Source organism: Lipophrys pholis (genome assembly GCF_963383615.2).
Source record: "Lipophrys pholis genome assembly, chromosome: 3".
Taxonomy (NCBI): Eukaryota; Metazoa; Chordata; class Actinopteri; order Blenniiformes; family Blenniidae; genus Lipophrys; species Lipophrys pholis.
This window is the reverse complement of record NC_137627.1, coordinates 16,867,287-16,884,073: the sequence shown is the minus strand read 5'-3', so window position 1 is coordinate 16,884,073 and position 16,787 is coordinate 16,867,287. Positions and strand designations below refer to the sequence as shown.

The window sequence follows — 16,787 nt, the reverse complement described above, 5'->3', positions numbered from 1 at the left end:
TGCAGGATGTTCCAATCAGCTAAGCAGGCAGTTCTACTGAAGGCACAACATGAGCCGACGTGTGAACTCAAGACAAAAGAAGATGAGTAGATCTGATAATCAAACCGGCTTTAGACTGATTTTAGGACTGCCTATTTTACTTTAAATGTGCTCACAAATTCAATTCAAATTAACATCTGTGGGAATAATTGATCACATAGATAAATATGAAAATGTATAAGCGGATAATTAATGTATGTGGCAAAAGATTTAAGGAAAGAGGGAGGAATGCATATATAAATGCAAGACAAAGTGCATATTCATTCTTATATGGATAAAACATGATTTATACGGAAATATGTATATCAGCTTAATTTGTTTTGAATTATGTCTTTTCACTGCCCTTCATGTTGAATTTCCAGCCTTCATCCCTGCCCACAAATTTCACTCCAGACTCATTCTAGAAGTTGTCAACTGTGCTGGAGATGCCGAGGCGCCCAATGAGAGACCACGCAGTCTGTGAGCGGGGAGATCAATCTCATTCACAGTCTCTGTCTTTATCTCACCCTCACATCTGTTTCCACACACCAACTATACGCACACACACACACACACACACACACACACACACACACACACACACACACACACACACACACACACACACACACACACACACACACACACACACACACACACACACACACACACACACACACACACACACACACACACACACACACACACACACACACACACACACACACACACACACACACACACACACAGTTTCCCACCTCAGACTCAGGGTCTATACATAAATGAAGAGACAGTCAGTCAAACTGTTGGTAGATGGGAAACTAGTGACAGGGTGTCAGAAAGCTGCTGACTGAAGGAGAATAATAACAAGAAGGAACAACCCCCCCGTTGGTCACCGCGCACACTCTGGCAGGTTACGGCACTTTTGGACTACGTGCCCTCCGATGCAAAGACGACAACTATTCTGACGTGGTTCACCGACCTGCCACTTTTTTCCAGCAGCAGAGTATCACTATGGGTTCAGCTAAGTTTTGAGTGAACGATTTTTGACTGTCCATTTGGCTCACAAATCCCATTGCTTGAGTGTATTTGGAAATAATGCAATGTAAAACACAGCAAATTTACCCGCTAGATTAACGTTTATAACAATGCTTCAGATTCAGATAACGTTGAAATAACGAGTGGAAGTTGCAGATCAGATTCAAAATTGCATGTTTTGTGCAGAATTGCAGGAAACAGACATAATTTGAGCTGTGCTGCTTGTACATCATCTCATGATCTCTTAAATCTGAATGAGAAAGTGTAATAGTATATGCACCTTTTGACATGAGATTATACAGTAAAAAAATAACAAGAACAGCTAATAAATAAAAATTAAAGTTTTTCTTTAAGTCGCTTATTTAAGAACATGTAGTTACAAAGAATGTTCAATTAATACACACTTTTCACACCTTTATATATAATTTATCATTATTTTATATATTTTTCATTGTAGTTCCTTGTTCGGATCATTAAAATGTTTGAGCAACTTTCAAACAATAAGTGAGAGCTTATACCAATGTTTATAACACTAAAACTATATGGATTATGGAACTTGCCAAAACAGCGAAATAAATTTTTAATGACCAAACCATCCTTTTTAGTTATGAAACTCTTTGACCTATTCTTTTACATAACATGTGAATTGTCTTCTGCAATGCAAAAAAACAACAACAAAACAAAACAAAAAAAAACACATTTGTAACTTTTACTGTGTCGGCAGTGTTTCACAGCCAATTAGCACTCTGTCGCATCCACACACTATTATTTTAGTTTTAACAGTTTTAATTCAAGAATTTCATCCAATTTTTCCCATAAGACACTGTTGAATTTAAACAATACAATCAGTTTTATTGGGATTTAATATGATATAAAAAGTAAAAATGTAAAAAAATTTAATTAAATCACGTGACGTGTGCAGTAAATGAAGTTCCTGCAAGTGTGAGTGATTTGAAATGCTTGTGAAGTGGCAGTGGTTTGTCCCGCAGGTACTGCTGTGACTTTGTTTCCGGACGTACCTATTCGGAAGGAGAGCGGGCCACCGGAGGTGCTCATCACCCACATGGCTAAGAAGAGCAGAAGCGCCCAGGCTGTGAGCATCTTCTATGACTCCTCATGGGTCCTGCCCCGGGGGTGCCCCTGTCACAGCCACCTGAAAAAAATATACAGAAGAGAGCACAACATTTTCACATCAGCCAACATCAAGAGGGAAACATCGCAGAAGGCTATGCAGCATACTGATGAACCTGCAGATGTACTGGACTGAATCTCTCCCCTACCCTTCAATATCTCATGTTGCATGCTGGGAATCTAGTACAGAGACAGTGTGAAACTGCTGTAAAGTTAATCTGAGGCCTGTGAGGGTTTCAATTAATCTCGTGAGTCATTGTTTTGTTTCAATATTACTGGATAAGAGGGGAAAATGAGGTTTTTTTTGTCATTCCATCCTTCATATCATGGAGCTCAATGTCAAATAAAATGACCTGAAAGTACATCTGAGCTGCATCTGTGCCTAAATACTGTCCCAGATTCAATGCTATAAAATGAAATGTATGAATAAGCACAACAGCAAGACAATTATAGCCACATCATCTTTGTGGTTACTGGTGCGCTTTGTGGAGTATGTCCTGCTGGCTGTTAAAAAGCTCCCAGCAGGTTACCAGGCACTGTGGTGGTTCCCTCCGATTTATAGAGTGAAATTCGAATTAATTGTTGGATGATTCTATCAAATGAGAAAACACAATGTTGATGAAGTACTTGTGGTCCGATGATGAAACCATTTGCAGCTACGTATACTAATAATTGAATTAGCGGAGCAAAGCAACTGGCACAAAACTACCGGCCAACTTTTATTAAGTTGTAATAGTTATTTACCAGTCAAGGTACATTCATACTGAAGCTCTGCAGGGTTGATTTATGGATGTGAAGCTGTGAGGTGAGATAAAGATGATCACTACAGGCTCTTATTCAGAAAGAAAAATCCCTATTGGCAGGTAAATCATTTTAGCGTTTTAGACTGACGTCCATCCAACAACAAACAAACTAAAAGAGAAGACCATCAACATTTGACAAAATGGTCCTCTGACAATAACCTTGACGTCAACACCACAAAGACCTACGTGAAGCTGAGCTTCAGCAGATGAAAGCCCTCTGAAAAATCAGTTCCCTACATACGGTACATGGTGACAAGGTATAGAGACTGGAGAGCTCAGAGCAAACAGCGCCACTGAGAAGAATTCTCCTGGCTTTGACTGTGATTGCACGGCCATTGGTGGAGTTTGCATGTTCTCCCCATGTTCGAGTGGGTTTCCCCCAGGTACTTTGTTTTGCTCCAAAAACATACATGTGAGGCGAACTGGTGACCCTAAATTGCCAATTGCAGTAAATGTGTATCTGTGTGTTTGCCCTGTGATGGACTGGTGACCTGTCCAGGGTGTATCCTGTCCTCATCCACAGTTAGCCGAGTTTGGCTCCCGCAACCCTGCACTGAACGGAGCAGATGGATCATTCTGTGACTGTGTTTGGCTTCAGTTATTAATTGCATGAGCCTTTTCACCTCCATTGTTCAGTAAATTAGAGAGACTGTTACCTCTCACCGAGAGAGGCAGAAGATTGCACAAAGTGCTTCTCAGGCTCAGTGCACAGTTAAGTGGTCAACAAATACTGAGGAACAAACAGAGACACTGCACAGACCTTGCAAACTGCATTCATAGTTGCGTTAAACATTGGCAACCATGTTGCTCTCGCAGAACTGCTGGAAATTACAAAATGGATGGTGACTTTTACCTCACGCCTCTCAGAAAAAACACAAACAAGGTGTTCTGAACCCTTGGGTTTCCGTCTCTCACACACTTGACAGTACTCCAAACAAATATGAAAAATTGTGGGTGAACATATCCTGTAAAAGCATTTCAAATTAATATTAGTTTATATGTATATTTATTTTCATACGAAGGTCATACACATATGTGGGTTATTTAGCTCGACAGTGCTCTTCAACACTTTGTGAGGAATTAGGTCAGGTGTGTAAACCATTACATTGTCTACAAGAGAAATACTAAAACATGAATGTATTTAAACACTTTTCCCCTTTCCAACACATTTTGTTTTGAAATCATTCGGGTAGAAAAGCGAGAAGGTTAAAAAAGACAAAAAGAAGGGTGTTTTTTTTTAATGTCACTATAAGATTGAAATTTCAAATTTTAATATCTTTGTTATGAGCAGCCTATAAAGGGTGAAGGTCAGGTCTTGTCTCTAAGCATAATATGTCAGATCATGTTCTGCTTTAAACTTTAGGCGTGTTTGTAGTGTGTCCAAGTGAAAAAAAACAAGCCTCGTTTCTGCAGATCAATCCAAGGATTAAGATGTGAGAGGAACAAACGGCATGTAAAGGTTATTAATATGATAATGTGTCCTGTGTGTCAAAGTCATTACTTTCTGTTCCTCTGTTTATTCATTTAAGTCAGACTGCACTGAGTCTAAGAACACGGTGTTTAAACATTAATGGAGAGAGAGGAGGGGAGAAGAGAGCTGCAGTTGGAGAGATAATAAATCAGACAGAAGTTGATTGTAGCTTTTCCTTCAAAAGACCCACAGCAGTGAGGATAATGAGCTACACTGTCGCCTTTAGAGAGAGGTTAGTCTAGAGAGTACTTTAAGTGAGGAACTGTGTTCATATTTTTTGGAAGATTTCACAGATAAAAATCGGTCATAAGTCATCCACAATTCACCTTCTGATGGATACAAGTGTTTCAGGATATGAGTAAATAAATCTTATCAGCTATCTGAACATAAAAATACTCAAACTTCTCCTTCAGGATCTCTAAAAGCTGTGCAGCTATTAGGATTACCCAGCAGGAGCACTATAGCAACAAATAGACACAGAGTACACATGTGGAAGAGCAAAGGATATTTATCCAATACCGACAAACACATTCAAACAAAGTGGCTGGACTGAAACCCATTGTCTTTGATTTGTTTTTGTTCATGGGCTGAACAGTGAATTCCTGGTCCCTGGTTTGAACACTATGTGTGCATGTTATCCCTGTGCATACCCAAAGTCCCAATACATGTGGTTGAGGTATATCTGTGACTCTGAACTGCCTAAAGTTGTATATGTGAGTTGGTGTGTTTTTTTTTGTTTATTTCTTTTTTTGTTTTTGAAGTATGAAGTCTTACTGAGGGTGAATTGATGCTTATGTTCAGGGTGAAAATACACTTGCCTGGCCAGAACAGAAATGTCCCACCTGGATTTAACTACGCAAATAGGTAAGAGCCTCCTATTGGATAATTACTGCATGGGCGAGTATCTTTCAGCTGGCAATAAAGCATTCAACCCCAACTGATAAAATGAGTAGCTTCTCATTTCTTTAACAACCATGTTGAAAAACACATCCCGTAGTCGTGGAAAAGATGTTAGTCTGTCTGAGAAGGATCAAGTCGTTGACAGCCACCAAGGAGATAAAACGTCTAAGGAGATTACAGAAACTACTGAAATTGGGTTAAGAACTGTCATTATCAAAAACTGGAAGTAAAACAACAGTAGAACTCAGGGCTATGTTCAATAGTGAAAGTAAGAGCATTACCATACACACAATGCAAAAGGAATTCAAAGAATTGGGACTGGACAGCTGTGAAGCCCTAAGAAAACCACTAATCAGTGAGGCTGATCGAAATAAAATAAATCTTCAATTTGCTGGGGAGCATAAAGATTGGACTCTGGAGTAATGGAAGAAGGTCATGTGGTCTGATGAGTCCTGATTGACTCTGGTTCAGAGTGATGTGTGCATCAGGGTAAGAATAGAGGCAGGTGAAGTGGTGAACCTATCATACCTATCAAACTGTCAGGTCTCGCTGGAGCCCAAAGAATGAGGTCAGCTGATTACCTGAATATACTGAATTACCTGGTTATTCCATCAATAGATTTTTTTCTTCCCTGATGGCACGAGCATTTTCCAAGATGACAATGCCAAGATTCATCATTGGGAGTGTTTGGGATGTGCTAAAGACAGTAGATTAGGCTCCTGCTGTAGAACTTTATCACGCGTAATCTTTCTTTTCATGCTTATTTGGACATAGTGAAGCTACACTACCAGCTTCATAGTAGCAATTGTAATGTAATGAAAGCTCCAACAATGTGCCAATCGACATCTTTCCAACCTTGGCTAAACTCAACAGGTCGAACAAAACCACCCGTTAACATTTTGAGTGTTGGATCTAAACTCACAGGGTCATCAGTACCATAATCTGAAAGATACACTGTGTAAATTCTTCTGTTGGATGTGGAGTCATGCAGCTCTTTACTCTTCTGAGAAGTTTGCAATGCATCAATGCTTGAAACAAAAACTCAATTACTGTAGCGTCACTATGTAAAACATTGGAATAGATTTTTCAAACATTTCCACTTAAGTGGAACTTCTCGTTTCAATCTCTTTTTTACACTCACTTCATCCAAAGTGGGGTGGCAGGGAGCTGGAGCCCTTTGTAGTGAAATGATAACCTTGAGAGTACTACAGGATGCAAAGTGCCTCTTACTTCAGCATCATTTAATATCTGATAAGGTTGTTAAATATTGTGAGTAAAGGCCTCAACGGGCTCTTAATACACATCATATCTCCAGGAAGTGATGAAGAGGCTGAATTAATTTTTTTTATTTCACTTGGAAAAACCCATGCAACCACAAGCAGAACGTGCAAACTCAGAACTGAACAAAATCCCACTGCTGTGAGCAAAACGCCACAAAGCCGCCCTGCAACAGTTGTCTTTCTCCGGGTTTTTTTCACACTGATTTTGCTTCTACAGATTACATGTGGCTCAGTCTGGCGGCTTCTTGAAAATGTGTTGATTGCGTGGTGGAAAAAAACCACAGATGCCATAATTAATTTCACAGCATGATTCACCAATGTAAAACATTAATGCCATTTAAGGCTATTATTAGTCCTACTTCATATCTTCGCCACTCGCTCGTCTGACTCTCAGACGCATGATAAACAAAGTTCTGTTCGGATTTCATCGAGTTTCTGTGTTATTTAATTTGACATTTAGGCAACGGAGGAGTGGGTGTATTTTGTAGGCAGGGACTCGTCTACGCCTGTGACTGTGATTCATCTTTGCAATCAAGGTTCCGAGACTGTCTGCTTTTACAGACCAGGAAGTACGCCGGAGCTCCACAAAAGACTATTTTTTGACAGGACAAACAAAGACCCTGTTTAGACCTCTCTCCCAAACACAGAGAGGTGGTTTGAATTGTCAGGGGCAGGAAGGACAAAGCATCCAAATGTCATCCAGCACACCTGTGAAGACTGCAAGATTTGTGCAGCTGGACTGGAAGCTCAGGGCTTCTATTTTGAGACAGGCACCAAGCCAACAGAGGCGAAAATGTAGCAACAGTCATTTTCATCAGGAGGTCGACTGGACGCTGTTCTGTCTGCACCTGGCAGTTATTTTTCCCCAGAAATGTTACTACACTTACCTTTGCAGCTGGTAGGCGGTCTCTGGATTTTAGGAAGTGTTTACTTGGTGTGTCTCAAAAGGAAAATAGGGAGCCAAAGCTCTTGTGGTCAACTATCCATCTTGTTCTTCCTTTCAAGCAGTGTTGTTAAACTCATCTTAGTTCAGGAGCCACAAATAGTCCCACTTTCACCTGACATTATAACTCATCATTAAGCACAATTCCAATTTTACATCTACTTTAGTGCAAATATGCACATGTACATTTTACAAAACCTTGTGTGACCGAGACAAGAATTCTCTTCTGAAAAAAGGCCAGCTCAAAGTCTGATTTGCATTTTTTATTTTATTTTTTTCAGGTCCATGTTCTTTGGCAATATAATCTCAGCAAAATTCAGCATGCAAGTTTGCAAGATTTGTCTGCAGTTTGCTGATTTGTCTGTTAACCTTAGTGAAACAGTGCTACCCCCAGTGGATAAATTAGACCCATTTTGTGTGTAAACTGGTAGATAATGTCTTCTTTGGAATTTTCTTATACTTTACAATGTCAATATGTGGGTCAGCTTTGGCGAACACACCCTATGTTTGACAACACCTCCGGTCCAGAGCCTGTTGGGTCAATCCATCACGACATAACACAGAGAGACAGACAACCACACACACATACACTACCCAAAGCTAATTGAACAGTCACTAATTAAACCTGACATGCATGACTTTGGATGAGGAAAGGATATTGTAGTACCTGGAAGAAAAAAAAACAAAAACAGATGCATGTGGACATAAAACTCCCAACCCATAATCAAACCTGAGGCAGAGTGCGAAGCATCACTGTCCAGAATTAAACCTTGTGTACTTCTCATGTGACACAAGAGTGCTAACTCCAACATCACTGTGCAGCCGCGACAACTAACATTAGTCTACTATAATTGCATGTTCTCATAGCGAGTGTCGATGCATCGTGCTTGTGACATCAAAACGACTCTGCCAAGTGGTTTGAAAATAGCAAATTAAACTCACAGGTCCAGATGGAGAAAGTGAAGATTGACAATTTCTTAGCAACCGTAAGAGAAGTGTCAATAAGTGCGAAAGCACACAAGCCAGGGTCACAGTAATAGGGTATGGTTATCATGTGATTGTGTGTATTTATGCCTGGAACCACACTTACATCTTGAAAAACAACATTCTCTGCTACTGCATTTGTGCACTTATTTCACCAAAAGGAGGAATAAGGTGAGCAGATTCTTTGTCAGGCTTACAGATCATTATGTGGCAGCTCAGTCTGGCAAAGGATATCATTTTGGAGTTAATGAACCACATTGGGAAGAACAAATCAAATCTCCAACCAAAAGCAATGTGAACACCAAACAGCCAACCACGTGAACTGAGAATTTATAACAGGTTTACCTTTATCCAACTAAATGTATTCTGCCAGTATTTAAGTAAGATTCAGGTGCCATCTGCTTTAACTGGGAGAGAGAGAGAGAGACGTCCTGTGAAAATCCCCACCAACTTGCAGAGTTTTTGATGAGAAAAGCCCCGAGGAACACTGGGATATGACTGTCAACTCATCAAGACCATTTCTCAAACCTTTACTAGGAAAACTATGCAAATAACAGCTGCCAGAAATCTTCCCCGGAGGTTCACACAAGAGCTGAAAAATTGAAAAACAGACTCAAATGAGGAGCCCCTTCTAAAATTAATTGAGTAATGAAAATTCGTTGCTGCTTATTTGTTATGCACACACCGCTTTATTGTTCAATTATGCAACCTTTTTAAGCAGCACAGGCAAAATGCTTTCATGGAAGTAACACCTGCAAACCCAGAGCTCACACTTCAGAACAAAATAGGAAATAATCCACTAGAAAATAACCAAATTCCTTCAACTTGTTTGATCCTCAACACAAAAAAATCCTGCATCCATAGCTGGGAGCTTTATCAACGGATGCAATTTATTTTCCTGCATTTGGAGGCAAAAAGAAAATGCAGACACAAAGCTGATTCAATATCTATTTAAAGGAAATATGGACAATCAATGTCAATTGCGGCTCAGATGAGTAGCAGCAGCCTACACAAGGTAAACCATCGCCGAGCAGAAACAAAAGCCAAAGCAGGCTGGAAGGCCGACACTCAATGCAATAAAAAAAAACAACTAATGGTTCTTCAGTGAGATCATCTCACTCACCTCCAGGTTCAGCTCGAAATTCCAATAGACTAAACACAGGAGTAAAATGAGAATTAAGCTTAACGATCGCTATGGTTCTTCAAACCTCCTCAGTCGATCACTTCATTCCCATTTGAGCTCCTCATGTGAAAAACACAAACACAGACGTCTCTTTTGTCTTTGATACTGTACCCAGAGTACTCCGAGTCTGGTTCCGCAGGTTGCTTCCAGTTAAAAGGGAGTTTTTTCCTTCCTACTGTCGCCTGCTTGCTCAGATGAAATGTTTCAGTTATTCGCTGTAAAAGCGTCGTTAGATGTGACTGTGTTGTATTCGGCATGATCTAAATGAAAATGAATTGAATTGACTTCTACATTGGAAAGGTAATTAAATCTCTCAGAGGTTGAAAAAGGAAGGGCCAATGGGGAAAAAAAAAAAGGAATAATTATGTGAGTAGATTGCTGCCATGAAACTAATCAAGAGCACAATACAACATGAAGCTTTTGACCTTATACCATGATTCACATTTATCTTGAATTATTTCACTTAAGATTTATATGGAAAAATATTTCCATGCATTTATGCAGCAGTGAACTGGCACAGTCAATGTTTAAAAAGGTCCCATTTTCCAGTCTAAAGTGTTCACAGGACAATAACAGACAAGCAACATAGCCACATCCAGCAGCAGTGCTTTATGGCTGTTGCCAGAGTCTTAAAAAAAGAGACAAACAAACTGGTCATCACATACATCAACCAAGAGGGGGATGCAGTGAAGCTAAACAGTTCTCACAACCATGGCTACTAAGCTTGAGAGCTACAAATTCCAACTGTGTTTCACTAAAGTGGCGAGAGGGAGTGACAGAACTAATGGCTATGACTTTGAGGAAAAAAAAGATTAAAATAACTTATATGGGGGAGAAGTGAGCCCATTTCTAAACTTACACTAAAACTGCTGCCATGCTGAGTGAAGTCGCGCTACACAACAGTTCCAAGCATGTTCAGGTGAAATAGATTGATTAAATTTCATTGTGTTCAAATCACAGTAGATGTATCTTATTAAAATGAAATATGCCTGTTTTCTTATATGATTGGTAGATATACTATTCTAGAATGTTAAAATGTAATAACATTCAACCTGGGAGTCTTATGTAGTAGCAACATGCTTCTGTAGATTGACATTTTAGCATTTAAAAAATTAAATGACGGTCAACAAAAATCCTGATTAACCAAAATCCTGATTAGCAACAACAAGAAACACCACAACCTCAGGGGCGAAATTATCCCTTCTACAAAATTTGTTTAGAATTATGCAGATATGTGGACACAAATGCTTCAGCTGAGCTCTCACAGTTCCAGTGCACTTATGATGCCAAGTATTTCTTTTTTTTTCCCACACAGACATTTCATACAAATAGAGGAGTTCAAACCTCAACATGTTCTTTATCGGACTCTGCAGGGGCTTTCACACGGGTCCTGTTTAGGTCAGCACAGCTGAGTTTCACCAACCGCCTCTTTTGTGAAACAAGTTCATGCTCAAAAGGCATCTGAAGACCAACAAGCACAAGATTGCGCTGTTAAGACCATAGACAAGCAAATTACAGCAAAAATAATAAAACACTGAGGGTTTTATCTCTGTTGATAAAGTATTTTATCGGTTATTTTGGTTAACCACGGAGCGCAGACATAGAGCGCAGCAGGTCGCGGTTACGTGATGCACCTAAACGCATCACTCACGACTGTCAGCTGCGAGTTCGCGAGTTAGACTGGACCACAGAAAGCAGCACATAACGAGGTCAGGAAGACAGATATATCACTATTAGGGCACATTTTGGTGAAGCAGAGTGGCTCAAAACAGCGCAGAAACAGGCGGAAGTGGAATCAGGCGGCATAATGTTCGTTAACACGGGAAAAATCAATAAATTAGCCGCGTCATTGTATAAGCTGCAGGGCTAAAAGCGTGTGGAAAAAGTAGAGGCCTATAGTCCAGAAATTATGGTAGTTACTTTTAATAATTGGACTGGCCACTCACGCATACTTCAAATACTGCATTTTGAGTCCATCCAACATCCAAGGTACAACACTGACCCTTTGCTGAGCGACCTCGTGACTGTCACAATGCAAGGATTCTTCCTGATCATCTGAATCTACAGTGAGCCTCTTCACAGAGACACAGCGGTAAAGGAATGAAGACGACAATAGCACAGATTACTTTTACTGGGAGCTGGCGTGTATAGGTAGACAGGCAATCATACTGTATAGAGTTATACCCATTGCATTTTCCCTGTAAGCCTCTCCTGAATACTGAATAGGCCGAGGATCTTGAAAGAAAATGCCGGCTATTGTAACTCTCCTTTTGTTTCTTTGCTCACAAAAAGCCGGCACAGGCTCAGATGGCGAGATGCAATCAGAGAAAAGGGACTGCAGTGTAATCATAGCAGCGAAGAATGAGGCTTTAAAACACTGAGAAGGTTTCAGACAGAATATAGAGTACAATAAAATTGTTACTCTTTAATTTCTTTATTTTAAAATAGCAAGACATTCTCTTTAAATATGCAATTGAATCCTAAAATAGCACAACAGAATGAAAGATGAGAAACAGAGAGCAGAAAAAATTTGGCATCTGCCACCATTTTCCCAAAATATCAAAATAATATTGTTGCCCCATACTCTTCACATGTCAGGAGGTGACCATCTGCAAACACAATAACCAAAGTCCGGGCTTGTTTCATATTCCTACTTCTGCCTAGTAGCCTGAATGCAATTAATACTGCTTTAAAGTGGTCACGATGCTTAAAATATGTAATTCGCTGCAGTGGGAGGAAAAATATATCATCAAAATTAATGTTTTTGTGCTACGAGTGTCATAAATGTAGAAGAATAATGAGCTTCAGCGCCAAACAAATGCTGTAGGTTAAAGATGGTAATAATTATGTGAGGATATTGTGGGGATTGGCTGAATTTGCATGAGTTCTTTCAGCTGGAAAACACTGGAAAGACTGATAAAGAAGGTTTTTTGGTTCGGAAGAAAAACAACGCATTTGCACTTTATTCAAGGATGGTATGGCAATTTTTCCTCGTGACAAATTATTAATAATCCTCTCTCCACCGGCTGCTTTGTGCTTCTTCAATAAAAAACACTGCTGTCCTTGCATACGCAGACAGCTACTTCATTTTTTATAAAAGCCGTGGGGTGATGCTGAGTCTAACAGCACATAATGCTGTTAATTAGCGGTGTCAACTTGACAATTAGTCTTTTGTATTTATTCAATGTGTAAAAGAGGGAAAAAAAGACATTATCAGTCAATTTAGAAATTTTTACCTTCCTCTCAAATCTTAACCTGCTGCTCCTCTTCAGTTTGAAAGCGTATTTGTGTGTTTAAAAGCAACCAGGTGGAAAGAAACAACAACAACATATAAGGCTATTGGAAAAATTGGTATGTTGCAGGAACAATTTTAAAAAAGGCATGAAATGTTTCTTACCCTCCAAAGTTCAAGCTTTACGTGTGAATAACCTGGTTGACATCTTTAACGTTTTGCTGTCACAGAACTGTTAATTGAGTCAGCGTCCACGCCCAGGCCCCGCCCCTTCTCTCATCATCAACCAATCACTGCAAAGCACAGCGAACAACATTGTAGGTGTGCACAAATGAGCAAAGAGTAGACTGATTGACAGGTTGAATACCGACTGGGAAAACTTTCGCAATACACAGCAACATTTTGAAAACAAGTGTGCGTTTACACAGAAATCACAGAAACACAATGCAGTTTTCATGTTGGGCCACTAGGGAGTGCTGTTGGTTGCTTTTGCACAGGAAGCGCAATACACTATAAACATTAACAACCAAGTCCCAGGAGAATATGGACTGGGAATCATGCCATTCTGGACGCCGCTGTTGTTGTTATTGTCCATCAACTCGCACATGTTCAGAAGAACATTGTACTATCCCTATGTTGCGCATGACCAGAAGCACCATTTCCAAAATGTTGTTTTCCACCTTTTGCACAAAGTCTGAGTTGGAACGTTTTCAAAATGTTGTGTTTTCAGTGACTCCAGGCATTCAAAACACTTTTCTGTTTTCATTGAAAAAAATGTCACAGAAATTGGGTCTTAGTTGGGGTGAGTAGACCTGCTGGTTTTGTCTCTTACATTCATGTTCTGCTTTTTATTTTAGAAGTTTTAAAAAGATATACAGTAGTTGTGTTTTTTATGTATTCCTTTCCAATCATTAGCCACAAGGTGTACCCTTGTTTCATTACTGATGGACATGGTACAGCAAACGTTAGTAAAGAGAAAAGTGGTTTTGGTTTGTTCGAAGTCTTGGTGGCCAGTCTCTTTGACACTCCCCTCACACTTACAGATGGGGGGATAATTTCTCATCATCTGGCACAAATGTCAAAGTGAGGTATTAAACACAATGATCGTCTGATATCAATTTACTCCCCCAATTTGGTATTAATGTGGATTCTCTTCTCACAGGTGAGCAGAGACTGTATGAACTGCTGTGAAACAAGAAAAGTGTGCAGTCAATGGAAGCAAAACCGGACAGCAGCAACCGGCAGCTGCTGCTGCTGCAGTAGAACTGCTTTCTTAGCCGCTCTGAATGTTTAACTAACAGATGATTTTGTCCACTTTATATGAGGACCATAACAAAGACTGAACAGACTGTGTGGCCTGGATTTAGCCTTCACTGATTTAAACTTTTACACACACAAAGACAAAAGTAGACATTTCAAGTTACAGTTCCTCCACCCACCTTCTACACTCACTTTATTCCGAGTGGGGTCACAGGGAGGTTGAGCTTTTTCTGGCCAACATACGGCAAGCGTGCACAGCACATTATGAATAGTTCATCAAAGCCACAGACACTCCTTACCTCGATACCTACAGGCGATAGAGAATCACCATTAACCTCGCTAGAATGTGTGTGGATTATGAAAGGAAGATAGATAAGCCAGAGACGCACACACAGGGAGAACGTGCAAACACCAGACAAGAAGCTAAGGATGTATTCTACCGTAATCCGCCAGCACGTACTCCTGCTCTACTCCACTTCTCCAATGAGTAGTCCAGCAATCATTTTTGTTATAATCCCACATTTTCATTGGTGGGAACAACGTTTAGAAGGAGCTGAAACTAGGAAACAATTAAAAAAATTTTTTTAAAGTGGTGGGTTTAGCAGATTTTTTTTACATATGTGATATGGAAGCAACAACTTTGCAAAGCACTGGGAATCGCATGAGGGAACTGTGGATTTCTGCAAATGTTTTGTGACACTTTGAAAGCTTTGTGACAAATTTTGCTCAAAAACTGAGGCAGCCCAGCAAGTTTTACTATCTTGGACCATCTGGAAGGAAATGCTTTGATTGTTCTATTAATTATTCTCCATCCTAGACTCTTACATGGCAAATTGCAAAAATGAAATTCTCCACCTGCGGGAAAAATGTTGCAAAGACACTTTAGCTCGGTTTGACAATTTGGATTGTGACATTGACGGCTGTGTCAACAGGTCAACGTGGCGGACTATCAGCGACTGACAGAGCAGGTTGATGTGACAGCCGTTTGACTTGCCTTGTCATAGCAACAGTTTACAAACTCCAAATATCACAACTGTCAGTCACACATCAAATGCTGTGTAATCCAATTGCAAATGGACCATTAAAACTGACAGTTTGAACCAAAGCAAAGTCAGATGCATAATGAGGCTGACAGATTTGCATATATTCATGTACTGTTGCGTTGGGAGCTACAAAGCTGGTACAAAGGCAACTTGTAGATGGAAATAAATGATGTGTGACCGATGTTCAAGAAGGTTTGACTGTCACAAGCTGAAGGAGATTAATATGCATGTGGTATCTATTCCCCTCACGTGAGTATTTGCAAAAGGTTCAAAAAAACATTTGTGCGTTTGAAATGTCGAGACATGGGGGGGGGGGGGGACATTGAACTCAACGATGGAGAAGGAGAAGTGAGGAAACCATCAGTTTCTGCTCCATTGTTAAGTTTTCTGAAATGACCTCTGAATTTTGGCTCTAAATGAACTGGATTGTCACATCCAGCATGATGCTCGCCAATGGACCCCTGTGGAAAACATACATTTTATTCACTTTCGTTCTCAGCGGTCTCCCTGTCAAGTTCAATATGAGGCTGATGGAGGCTTTGTAGCTGCTACAGCAGCTCAGCATATGAAAAGAGGATATCAGAGAGTAGCAAGTTTAAGAAAACCAGATTTGCACCTGCAGTAATAGTATGTTCACACTTGTTTTAATTGGTGAAAGCAAGCCGTGGTGCTATCACTGCTACGGCTGCCAGCAGAACCTAGCTGAGCATAGAACAAGCCAAACAACATCTTTTTTTATCTCTTTAGCAAAACTCCTTGAGACATTTCACAGGCTCTCGATGCGTTCTCAGCTGGTAAAACGCCAAACCACAATAATCCAGTGCTCATAGTGATCTGTTGAGCTCACCACACATCCAGTGATCATATATTTTTGATAATGATGAGTCAGAATATATGTCACAATAGCTGGTTAAGCATGTGCTGTCTTTAAATAGTTTGGTCTCATGTTGATGACGTGTTTGATGCCTGCGTAAACACTAATTGAGGGCATGTAGTTTTATCTTTTCTTCAGCTTTGGTCTCAAGCAGGGAACTCAACAGCAACAGAGGACGTTGCCAAAATAAAGTGCAGTTGGGTCTGTATAAAATATATCAGCGCAGACTAAATAAATCTAAATGAACCGAACTGAAAATGTGAAGGGCAGATGGGTCACTGGCTCTTTTGACTAGTTTTTACTTGATGTGTTGAACAAAAAAATCCTGCTGCTGCTTTACTCTGTTATGTTGCAAAATCTGAGCTTGTAGTTGGTTAAAATCCAGAATATCCCCTCAGAGCAAAACACAGTAGTGGGAGGCAGGTATACTTTGTAACATCTGTCATGAAAACAAGTGCATTTGACAAATCCCACAGTACAATTCAGCCAGCATTTCAAGTTATGCACACTTAGGGCTTGTGGCTAAAAACACAAAGCTAGATGAAAGTAAAACCATTATTTGTATCCATCCTTTACTCTGGACTGAAGGATCAAATTGAACGTGTGACCACAGCATATGGTCACATT

At 40.0% G+C, this 16,787-nt stretch overlaps 1 protein-coding gene across 3 annotated transcripts in view; it reads right to left on the bottom strand.

The window, feature by feature from the left end:
• Nucleotides 1–2,157, bottom strand: part of grik4 (glutamate receptor, ionotropic, kainate 4) — a gene marked incomplete at its 5' end in the record, with an annotated part of 199,662 nt that extends 197,505 nt beyond the window's left edge. For all 3 annotated transcript variants that reach the window (XM_080458998.1, XM_080458999.1, XM_080459000.1), the window contains one exon: nucleotides 2,076–2,157. In XM_080458998.1, the coding sequence (XP_080315124.1) occupies nucleotides 2,076–2,157 (82 nt within the window). The remainder of the gene's footprint in view (nucleotides 1–2,075) is intronic.
• Between the last annotated feature and the right edge of the window lie 14,630 nt (nucleotides 2,158–16,787).